Genomic DNA, 12,012 nt, shown 5'->3' on the forward strand with positions numbered 1-12,012 from the left:
GAAAGCAGTGCATAAGAAATTACTATGTCAGTGTTGGTAAAAACACATGCACAATAATGATGGAGCAGAAAATGGCCTATCCATACTGTTGGCACAAAGTTGGCACCATATCATATATTTTATACACCTGTTTGCAAAGGCACCTTTCTGTCTCAGTTTTACACTCACCCACGGTCCATCAGGGCCAAAGAGCTCCAGGAAGTTACCGATAAACTCACGAGATTTTTCCTCCCATTTAAAAATGAGGTCATGGCTCTTCTCCTCCACCCGGTGGACTAAGTGTTTGGACTTCTCTTCCACTGTCTTCACCTTTTCCTTCATCTTATCCACCTGGTTCTGCAGACGATACTTGTTCTCCTGCCAAAGTAGAGGGGAAATTATACATTATGGAAAGAAAAAGCCTAGATTGTAGGATAGTGGACAAAGAACAATGTATAATGTGGCAATTTGAACCCATTGTCTTTACATTGATGAAGCTGACGTTCAGTTCCCGGGCTGTGTAGCCTCTCTGCAAGTTCCGTCTGACATAGACATCGTAGTCTTTGACAATCCGTGTGATAAGGTCAGAGGTGGAAATACCTTCTGTCCTCTGAGTGGGTACAAACATTCCTAACACACACAACATAAAGCCGTCCTGTCCATATTGTAATTAATAAAGCTGTTGTTCTGTGAGATTTTGGGTTTGGGTCTACCTGCTGCTTTGATATGTTTGTACACATCTTCTGATCCTGCTGAAGTGTATGGGATATCATCATGGGCCACAAAGTCAATCTGCATAAATAAAGAAATTGTTTAATGTACTAACTGCAAAAAAGAAGTCAGTAAAAAGCAGCCCACATGCACTGAATCATCTACAATTGTATGTCAGTCATAGAGAACATAATTTTGTCACATGCTACTGACCCTATGTTTTTTCAGGAACTCAGGTGTGATTGTCCATGGAGCATCTCGAACGACCTCATCTACATAGCGGCAGTGGATGAGGGCCTCGTAGCGCTCTGACTCAGTCATCACGGTGTAGCCTTTATACCTGTGTGTCAACTTGTCACTGCAAACTAATACACACAAGCATGGTTAGGCCTCCTGGGCTCTTGTTTAAAAAAGCAAGCCTAATACCAACAAAAATGTGTAAACTGTTTTACATGTCTCATTTAACCTACACTACCCAGTAAAAAAATAGTAGTCTTTGTTTTACATATTACCTGCAGCACACATACTGTTCTTCTTTATTTTGGTAATTGGTCAGGTCAACTTAGAGCTTCTACATTTACGGGCAATATCAAAAAGTTTGGACAGAGTGATTTTACAAGATAAGAGATATTTAATGAATAATTCAGTAGTTCCAGAACAACATTCCTTAATGAGCAAGAAAGGGGTGTGTGCTAAGTATGGTCATTCTCGGTCAGGGTAGGGATTTGTAGCAGAGATATAACCGGGTTATTTGGTAATGACTACATTAAGAGAAAAAGGATTAAAAAAAAGCATACACAGAATAAAATACCAATCAAATTACTCAGATAACATAGAGAGAATTTTGTAGAGAGCAGAAATAAGAAATTACAGAATCACAATTGGGGTAAACATTAAGTTGATAACCATTTCCCCTAGATTCTTATTTATGTAGCTGTTACTCAATTATTATTCTCTCATTATTATAGTTTATTTGTTAAGTAACAACACTTTTGCTCTGTACAGGGTCTTAGTCTAGACGTTTGAAGATAGACAGTGTACTCTACATGTAAGTACTTGAGTATCTAAATGTAAATGTAGCTTACCTCCAACAATCAAGCTTGTGTTTGGAAAAAGATTCTTGGCCTGCATTAAAGCTCTTGCATGACCAGAGTGGAAAAGGTCAAATATTCCATCAGCATAGACCCTCACAGGTCGGTGAGCTAAAGAAAAACATGCAAAAGATTTAACTTCACCAAACCCTTTACCATCCCATTTTTAACATAATCTCTGTTTCAACTTTCATCTTGAGCAAGGTGCTTTTATCATACAGCAAAAAGAAGGAATCTTACCAGGTGTGCCACGCCGGGCATGGGCTAAAGTCACCTTATCATGAGTGACATCAGAATCTGTGCCCAAACCACAAGAAAAGATTGCTGGTTCTCTTAGAGTCTGTCAAAAAGGATACAACGATTGCAATGATGTCATGGTATGCTAGGCAGCAAGAAGGTGTAGTTGGAAACATTCGATTTGGAAATATGTTTTTTGAACGTGTCTGGGTGGGTTTTATCCAAGTACTTCCACCCTTTTTCTTCCACCCTTTATAAACATAAAGAAGTGCTGGCTACTTAAAAATCCTAGTTGTGAAAAGTCTAAACAAATAGAGTGGAATATATGTTTCTTTTACATAGATTGAAATTAAACTCAACTGACAGCTTTGCTTAAAATCAAAAAGATGTATTTAGTTTGTGTTAATACTAGCATAAACGTTTTGTATTATTAAGAAATGTGAAAACAATTCAGTGATACAAAATGTTTATTTGTTTTAATTAACTATGACATATGAAGCTTTTTCACCAATAAGCAGCAGTCACCCAGAACCTGTGGCTCTGTTTTGGGTATTACTTTTACTTTACTGATACCTAGATGTCTGATGCCTGCTACCTGACTGCTGGAGAAAGAGATGTGTGTACTAAAGGTTTGTATAAAGTCCAGTGCTCTCTTCCATTAAAAACATGTTACACTGTATCGGCTAGCTGCCAGACTTAAAATATGTCATTAGGTTATTTACTCATATAGCAATAAATACATTTTAAAGACAGAGCTAGAACTTCTTCATTATTTTATTTATTAATGTTTAGGTAATTTGGCAGGATTTCTCCAGTCTTTCTGGAGACCTTTCCATCTTCACTGGCATTTACACAACAGCTGTATCTACGGTCATACTACCATATTAAAATTCTTTTTTATGAACTACTTTAAGCATGACAAATAATTTATCCATTAACCGATATAATATGTAATGATGATGCATGCCATATACATTTGATATTTCCAGTCATGTCAGATCACTGTCAAGATTGTTCTCACAAGAGTATTTGATAAAAACAAAAGTTTAGATGCTTTTTCTTTCTCTATTTTTCGATTACATTTCTTACCAAGAGGATGCCACTATTGAGTATTCACAAATGTTCAAAACTTTATTATTGTTATAGTATTAAAAATGAAAAAATGCTATTGAAACATTTCTAGTTAAGAAAGTCTATTGAGCTAATTACAAATTCTGAAATTCAGGAAACGATTGGTGTCAGAGTTTACTGCAATGTTTGCTGACTCAGTGGTTGTCCTATCTGGAATCAGATAAGAAACTGCTCAACAGATACGTAATAAATACACAGATGTACATGTACTCTAACTTATTTGTGGTGTTGTCAGTGTCCTTTGGACCATCAGCTGTTGAGAGGACACAGAATAGCCAATTGAAGACTGGCACATGAAATTAAATGACAAAGTCAGTATTTTATAATGGAGCCCTGTTCATTATAAAAATGATCTACCATCATTTTACATTAAAAATATATTTTACATTATATAAAGCTCTAATTCTGTGTATGTTAGAACAAATGCACATAACTAGCAGATATTGTTTTATACAATTTAATTTGCATTTGTAGGTAAATTAAAGGAACAATACATATATTCAATACGTTGTTTAACTTGTTTACCTTTTTTACATATCACAGTTCATAATATGATATCAACTTCTATACTGTATTATGCATTACATATGTTGTCCCTACCAATCAGTTAATTAATATATTTTTTTAACAAACTAGGAATAAATCTGTTACATTTAAAAGTTTCACTATGACTACTTTTAGGATAAATGTTTACCCAGAGCCTTTTGCTTAAACACAGGGCCTAAGGCACAGAATAATTCATCACATGTTCACACCTCTTTGTAAACCTATTATGCTGTCTTGGATTGAATATCTATTAATATTATTATTATTATTATTAGTAGTAGTAGTAGTAATATTAACTTGTAACAAACTGGAATTATGAAAGATGTTTAGAAACTGAATATGTTAGTCAAGAACCAGAGCCTAACACTCTCTCTATATATAAATTGTGTGGAAACAAGACTTTTAACCAAAATTAATTGATTTCTCTTAATACTATGTTCCCAATTAATGTAACAATTGGATATTGATGTATATATATATATATATATATATATATATATATATATATATCATCTATGTATTTAATGTGAAGACATCTGATTCATCTTAAGAAATAAGTTCAGTTGTCTACAACTTTAACCAAACTAAGCAATCTCAGACTTCAACCTGTTCTTGAATTGAACTTACCTTGGCAGCTGGTGGTCTGTGTCTGTGCTGAGCATGAGCCTGCTGGCTGCGAGATCCGTTTCGCCTCCTGTTAACCATGTTGTTAATGTTCAGGCTATAGCCAGGCTCAACACCACCACAACCTTAACAGACCACTGAGCTCAAACTCACACCAGCAAGTGCAGGTAAGGTGATTAATATGGAGCTAATGTTCAAAGTCCGAAGAGTCTATAGAGATCACGTCACTACATGTCAGTTTATAAATGACCTGAAATAACTCTAACTTCTTCAGATAATTTTTATTTTTATGGAAGCTTTGAACTATTCATGCCTAAAGTTGCTCAAGCATGATTAACTGCTATATGATGACAACACTGGCTATATGATGGCAACATCTATCTGGAGTTGATCACCTACAGCACTGACGTGAGAGTTTACCAAAACCTTCAGACTAAATTTTCTGTACAACCCCCACCCCAAAAGATATGTGTATCACTAGCATTGATTAGCTTTTACAAAAATGTCCTGTGCATATTTCTCTTATCCATAAGATCAAATGCTTCTGTGAAATATTCCATTTAACTATTATTAAATTATTAAGCAGCTTGTTAGTTTACATTCCTCTTTTTATGTGTGAAGTTAAACATTAACTTGAAATTCAACTGGTCCAAATATCTAACTTATTCTTCAAAAGTGTATACCCTAAACTCATCAGTTCTTTTGGGTTCACCTTTTGGGATTTTTAATCAACTTTTTTAAATCATCTTTTTTTTCCCTTTTACATCAGAATGCTACCTCAGAACGCTTAAAATTTACCCCTCTCTTAATTTTACGTAAAAGCAAATACTCTACTGTTCAACTTAGAAGTAATGTAATTACTGTAGGGTGATACAATTTTGAATTATTTGACATTTAAGTCATACTGCACACGGGTGTACTCACTTCTGTTGTATACTGTATGTCTGTATACTGTATGTATGTATATACATCTGTATGCAGTGTTGTGTGGTTGTGTGCCCTGGGTATTTTGCAAAATTTTATAGCATGTAGATATTCATATTTTCCACATTATTCATTAGTCTGTTGACTACATGTTGCTTTAGGTTCAGATTCAAGTGATGCATGCAGTACACTAGAGTGGACGTATGAATAACTTCATGGAAAATGTTTGTTTAAAAAGTTAAATTATAATTGCTTTTTTCATGCCTTGCTAAAAAATAAAAACAGGAAAAAATCCTGACTCATGATATCATAATTCATGCGCCACAGGGTTAATAACACAGTGCTGTCAGTGCGAGCTATTAACAGCGATGCTGAACAGAAGACTGTGACGTCATAATGTAAAGGCTATAAATAGCGGTCCGCACACGCTGGATGCCTCATTCTGCGTTACGTCTGGTCAGAGAGAGCAGCTAACGGGTATTAACGGATAAGAGCATCAATCTGTCTATCAGTTTTCTCTTAGCATTCTGTGGTAAGTTTCTTCTGTAAGAGCAGTAGATTGTAATAGTGCGCTAGAGTTGATATCGATGTGGTATTATAATCAGTTAAATATACAGTAGTTCATATATTAAAAGACACTTATTCTGTTCTGTTGATTTATTTTACCCATCGTGATGTGCGAGCATGCGCACATCTGTTTCGACTCGTCAAGTAAAACGCCTATAATTTCGTGCTGTAATAAGATATACATGTATCGAGATGTGCTACCTATAGTGTATGATAAGATATGCATCTATCGAGATGTGCTATCTCACATTTCAATAGATAAACCAAATATAAAATACATTTTCCAGAAACTGATGTAATTTCTCTTGATCACTTAAATGCTTAAAAAAAGTGTAACATACGCACAGTATTGTTTCTGATATATTTTCTTGTTGTTCTTGTTTCCTTTTGCATGTACAGTACTGTATACAGTGGGTAAGTATGTGGATACAAATGATCCGGAGGCTATTTGGTAAGCGCACCAAAGTCCGTCCTTTTACTGTGAGTAAAATGTTTATTCTTGTTTATATTTGACCTACCATTTAAAACTACACACTGTATTCACTTTATTCATTATGCTAATTTTGTTTTAATACTGTAAAAGAAGGAGAAGGAGGAAGAGAAAGAGGCAAATGATTTGAAGTTGGAGGAATTTGTGGATGGGAAAGAGGAACAGAAGAACTTGGTGAAAAAACAAGAGCACCTGCATGCAAGCACCCCTCAAAAGAAACCGGTGGAAAGCCAGGAGGTCCTGTTATCAGTTCACAGGATTTTGAAACAGCATGCAGAGTGCTCTGGGCACCTTTTAAAACGAATGGTCTCATTGCTAGATATTTTTGAGGTTTGCAGACACTTGAACAGCATACAGTATTTTAATGTTCTCTGTAAATTTTATCCAAACATTTCCTAGTTCTAAAAGTAATAAAAAATATATATGTCATCATCTTTGTCTTATAACACACAGAAAATAGCGAGTGCTGAGAACGAGTCTGTTGTTCATCCAGTTAGTCAGGCTGGCACACCAATAGAAATTCTCCAGGATTCATGTGTGGACTCCATTATGATTTCTGGCACTGAGATAAACAAAGTTGAGCTGAAAACTGTGGATGAGCTATCCACAAAGGAAGAAACCAAAAGTCTTACAATCGACAACCTTCAAAATGAGCCGCTTGATGATCAAATACGTCGTTTGGAGATGGAGTGTCATGCTGAGATAGCTAAATTGTCCAAGTTTGAAAAGGAAGAGAAGCTAAAACTAAAACTTGAGATGGCTGAGGCAAAGCAGAAAAGACAAAACCAAATTGAAGAGCTAAAACTGAAGATGAAATTACTGGAAAAGGAGGCAAAACGTGAAAAGCAAGAGGGGAAAAAGAAGCTAAAGGATCTGGAAAAGGAAATAAAGAATAAAAAATCAGTGCTTCTCATCAAACTGAAAGAGCTAAAAAATAATCTGAGGATGAAGAAAAAGGAGGAGGGTAAGAAGGGAAAGATGGAAAATAACAAGAAGGATGATGAGAAAGTGGATGAAACAAAAGACAAAAATGTCATAAAAAGCAAATTTAGAAAGGAACTGAGAGTCAGGAGTACCAAAGTAAGGCAGCATCATATCATGTCATGCCACTGCAGGATGTAAGTACATGCAACCACAACACTAATGAGCTGGTTTGTAGAAAAACTATTCTAACTGAGGTGAGATCTAATGCCACGTTTATTGGCACCTGTTTAACTTTTCACTAATAGTTTTTTTTGTGTTTTCACAGAAAACATTTTGGGCGTCTATAGGCAGACCAGCAGACCATTCAGCCAGAAGAACATGCAAAGATAATCTGCAATAAAAGCAATGCATTAAAAACTCATTTAATGGTCTTTTTTATTAACCAGCTTCTTTAACCATTGCACCACAGACTGAACAAAAGGTTCAAAATCAACTCATACTTTATATCCTGAATTATATCTACAGAATTAGAAGATATAATAATAATAATAATAATAATAATAATAATAATAATAAAAATCAACAGCAGTCAATACAACTTTCAAACACATTTTTATATTAGGCTGTACTCTTTAACACGTACTTCACAAAGCACTGGATGCTTTGTAGACATTTCATTTTATTTATTAGGTTTTTAACGTTATGTTTTACACTCTTGGTTACATTCATGACAGAAATGGTAGTTACTCATTACACAAGATTAATCAGTTCACAAGTTTAAACCAGAGCTCCCGGAGGAAACCCACACAGACACGGGGAGAACATGCAAACTACACACAGAAAGGACCCGGACCGCCCCACCTGGGGATTGAACCCATGACCTTCTTGCTGTGAGGCGACAGTGCTACCCACTTAGCCACCATGCTGCCCTGCAATTACTGTAGGGCAATACAATTTTGAATGATTTTACATTTAAGTGATACTGCACACGGGTGTACTCACTTCTGTTGTATATGTCTGTATGCTGTATGTATGTATATACATCTGTATGCAGTGTTGTGTGGCTGTGTGCCCTGGGTACTTTGCAAACTTTTAAAGCATGTAGATATTCATATTTTCCACATTATTCATTAGTCTGTTGACTACATGTTGCTTTAGGTTCAGATTCCAGTGATGCATGCAGTACACTAGAGTGGACTTATGAATAACTTCATGAAAACTGTTTGTTAAAAAAGAAAATTATAATTGCTTTTTTCATGCCATGCTAAAAAACACAGGAAAAAATCCTGACTCATGATATCATAATTCATGCGCCACAGGGTTAATAACACAGTGCTGTCAGTACGAGCTGATAAAAGCGATGCTGAACAGAAGACTGTGACGTCATAATGTAAAGGCTATAAATAGCTGTCCGCACACGCTGGATGCCTCATTCTGTGTCAATGGTCGTCTTTTGGACAACTGTCAAGTCAGCAGTCTTCCCCCCATGATTGTGTAGCCTACAGAACTAGACTGAGAGACCATTTAAAGGCCTTTGCAGGTGTTTTGAGTGAATTAGCTGATTAGAGTGTGGCACCAGGTGTCTTCAATATTGTACCTTGTCACAATATTCTAATTTTCTGAGGTACTGAATTTGGGGTTTTCTGGGGTTGTAGTTGTCAGTTATAATCATCAACATTAAAAGAAATAAACATTTGAAATATATCAGTCTGTGTGTAATGAATTAATATAATATACAAGTTTAACTTTTTGAATGGAATTACTGAAATAAATCAACTTTTTCATGATATTCTAATTTTATGACCAGCACCTGTATATGGTAAACAAGTGATATATTTGAGATTATACAGTGCTTAAGCTAATTATGTACAGAAACTTAACTCAAGCCTTATCTATAAAACATATAAAAGACAAAAACAAAACGTTATTGTGAAATTAATTATAAATCTCCTAAGTTCTCCCGAGTTTTACTCATTACACTATAACAGTGAAGATGGCGCCGGTCACGTTCCTTCCACTCACTGCTGTCAGCAGGTTCAACTTTCTTAGCTCAATACATCACATTAATTAGTTTAAATACTTGTCTCACACAGCCAACTACACATCTTGTGATAAACCTTAAATAAGTTAACATTTACATTCTTAATGTGATAAACAAAAAACATGTTAAATATGAACCTTTTATTTAACAGCACATACTGTATATATGTGTGAGAAAGTGGATGAAGCAAAAGACAAAAATGTCATAAAAAGCAAATTTAGAAAGGAACTGAGAGTCAGGAGTACCAAAGTAAGGCAGCATCATATCATGTCATGCCACTGCAGGATGTACAGTAAGTACATGCAACCACAACACTAATAAGCTGGTTTGTAGAAAAAACCCCAATTCTAACTGAGGTGAGATCTAATGCCACGTTTATTGGCACCTGTTTAACTGCAATGCAAGCAAAGGCTATTTCTTCATTATTTTTGAACCTGTAACAGGGTGAATGGCTTCTGTCGTTACCATGGGAATTAGAAAGCGTTTTGTTATTATTTTAAGTAGTATTCACTTTTAGTCTTAGTGTGTGCGCAGGTTATATAAGCATTACAACGTGTTTAATACATCGTTGTTTGAGTAGCACAGTTGGCTGAGTGCAGCACACATATTTTTCCTAGGTTCTAGGCCCTAGGTTCGAATCCGGCTTGGGGCGAAACTAAAGTAACACATGCAGGGCCAGCGCTATGGGGGCACTGGGGTGAACATTGCCCCCCCAGATTTTCTCACTAACCCCCCCCCAAGCAACGCAGTCCAGAACCGGGGCTGCCACATAGACATTCTCGCTGGTGAAGCTAATGGTGGCACTCTGGTATCCACCATCACTCCCCAAACCACTGATTTAAGTTTTATTGTCAGGCACTCCCACGTCACACTGCACTCCAGGGAAGGTCCACAAAGGCTTGCAGTGCTTTGTCTACTAGGCAGGCAGCCAACATAACAGTACCGGCCTGTTTGTTCCAGCTGCTTGTACATCACAGAGTTGCAAATAACATTGTGCAAGGCAGCTATGGAGGACAATTTTCCTCCACAGGCTTTGCCACCTTCTGCTGCACTTGCTTGCCCTCGTAGCCAATCAATCTCACTTGTGACACCAATGTAGCGTTGTGGTTCAAATGAACTACCAAAGACACAGTTAAGCATTTATAAACAGAAAGGCTCTTTTAGGAGGAACAGAATTGCTGTACACGACTATCATACTTTAAGCCAGACACACATATACATTAAATTCAGCAGTCCTCCTAAATAAAATGAGAAACTTGAACACAATATTTTTTATAATTAATTTAAATTTTTTTTTGCTAATGTTAATTCTTTTATGAATCATTTAATTTTCATATAATTTGTAAAAACGCTTTCAAATAGAAGCACTTATGTAAACACTTTTCTTCAATCAGTAATTACAAACACAGATGCCATGATGGAATGGCTGGAACAGCCAGTTTTCCGGAAGTTGTTAAAGGCATAAAATGCATTTTTAACCTTTTTATTTATTTATATATATGTCATATGCACTGATGTCACGTAACGCGTTACTTAGTAACGCGTTACTCTAATCTGACCGCATTTTTCAGTAACGAGTAATCTAACGCGTTACTATTTCCAATCCAGTAATCAGATTAAAGTTACTTATCCAAGTTACTGTGCGTTACTATTTTTGTCATTTTCCTTAGTAAAAAGATATATTTTTGCTTTCTTTTTGCGTCTCCGGAATCGCATACTTAAGGCCTCAGCATACTTCCAGCGAAACTAAACTCGCGAGCGTTGCGCGAAGCCGAACGCGCCTTCGCAAGTTTACAAGCTGGCATACTTCTAGCGGTTTCGTTTTGCCTGTCGCGTCTGCTCCACAGCTGCAGGTGACGCGGTGACATTTATAATGTAGTGACAACCGAAAAACGATGGCTGTGTCCAAAATCGCATAGTTAAATTAGAGGTAGTGCGCACTGCTTGCCGGTACAGAAGTAAGCTCTTTTAGTACGCAAGTGTGCTGTGTTCGCATACACAAAAAATGCTGCCCAAGCAGTAAATTATTCGGATATTTTTCGTGTACTGCTTAATAAATGCTTAATGCTTAAAAATGATTAATAACTGCATACTTTTCAGTATGAAAGTAGTGATTTCGGACGCAGCCCGACGGGGACGTGATGACGTAATATCACCATAGTCACCATAGTTACAGACTCATTACAAAACCCACTCGCCAAAATTTAGGATATTTATCGTCTTTTTGTTATTTATTTGTCTTTAAAAAAAATTATTTTATTTATCTTACTTACACTTGTGAACAGAGGACTCTTTTTCCGCGTCTTTCTTGTTTCTTATTCCGCTTCAATCGCCTACGCAGCTCCAGTTGCATTACGGCAGCTGCTGAATGTAACTAATAAAGTAACTTGTAATCTAACTTAGTTACTTTTAAAATCAAGTAATCAATAAAGTAACTAAGTTACTTTTTAAAGGAGTAATCAGTAATCAGTAATCAGATTACTTTTTCAAGGTAACTATGCCATCACTGGTCATATGTAAGTCAACAGGGAAACAGGCTGATGTTAAATGTTAGTTTATTATGCAAGCTGTAGTTCTAGACCATATGGGTAAACTGAAGAGAACTGGTGACATCAGTAGGGAGATAAATAGTTTAGACGCTACTCATGTTTTAAACACACACAGACACACAGACAGACACACAGACACTTCATAAGCCATTTCATATTTAAAGGGGACAAAACTGTAAAATGCACCTGTTATAATAG

The 12,012-nt window shown here is 36.1% G+C and overlaps 2 protein-coding genes across 4 annotated transcripts in view; one reads left to right on the forward strand and one right to left on the reverse strand.

Moving 5' to 3' along the window:
• pcyt1bb (phosphate cytidylyltransferase 1B, choline b) overlaps positions 1-4,485 on the reverse strand; it is a 5,177-nt gene extending 692 nt beyond the window's left edge. Inside the window, exons 1-7 of one of the 2 annotated variants that reach the window (XM_063011945.1) lie at positions 4,323-4,485; positions 2,022-2,121; positions 1,776-1,892; positions 904-1,055; positions 693-771; positions 467-609; positions 219-357 (exon numbers count right to left, since the gene is read on the reverse strand). In XM_063011945.1, the coding sequence (XP_062868015.1) occupies positions 219-357; positions 467-609; positions 693-771; positions 904-1,055; positions 1,776-1,892; positions 2,022-2,121; positions 4,323-4,400 (808 nt within the window). In that variant the 5' untranslated portion in view covers positions 4,401-4,485. Of the gene's footprint in view, positions 1-168; positions 358-466; positions 610-692; positions 772-903; positions 1,056-1,775; positions 1,893-2,021; positions 2,122-4,322 lie in introns of both variants that reach the window. The other variant, XM_063011944.1, reaches the window with a different exon arrangement.
• A 1,188-nt stretch (positions 4,486-5,673) lies between these two features.
• Positions 5,674-7,645, forward strand: LOC134330712 (uncharacterized). Of its 2 annotated transcripts, none has more exons than XM_063011946.1 (5): positions 5,674-5,775; positions 6,210-6,290; positions 6,394-6,630; positions 6,754-7,418; positions 7,550-7,645. In XM_063011946.1, the coding sequence occupies exons 2-5, from the start codon at positions 6,231-6,233 to the stop codon at positions 7,569-7,571; spliced, it is 984 nt and encodes a 327-aa protein (XP_062868016.1). In that variant the 5' UTR covers positions 5,674-5,775; positions 6,210-6,230; the 3' UTR covers positions 7,572-7,645. The 2 variants fall into 2 exon arrangements, with proteins under 2 accessions (XP_062868016.1, XP_062868017.1); XM_063011947.1 differs by having other exon boundaries at positions 6,397-6,630.
• The last annotated feature ends 4,367 nt before the right edge of the window (positions 7,646-12,012 follow it).

Source organism: Trichomycterus rosablanca, chromosome 16 (genome assembly GCF_030014385.1).
Source record: "Trichomycterus rosablanca isolate fTriRos1 chromosome 16, fTriRos1.hap1, whole genome shotgun sequence".
Classification (NCBI taxonomy): Eukaryota; Metazoa; Chordata; class Actinopteri; order Siluriformes; family Trichomycteridae; genus Trichomycterus; species Trichomycterus rosablanca.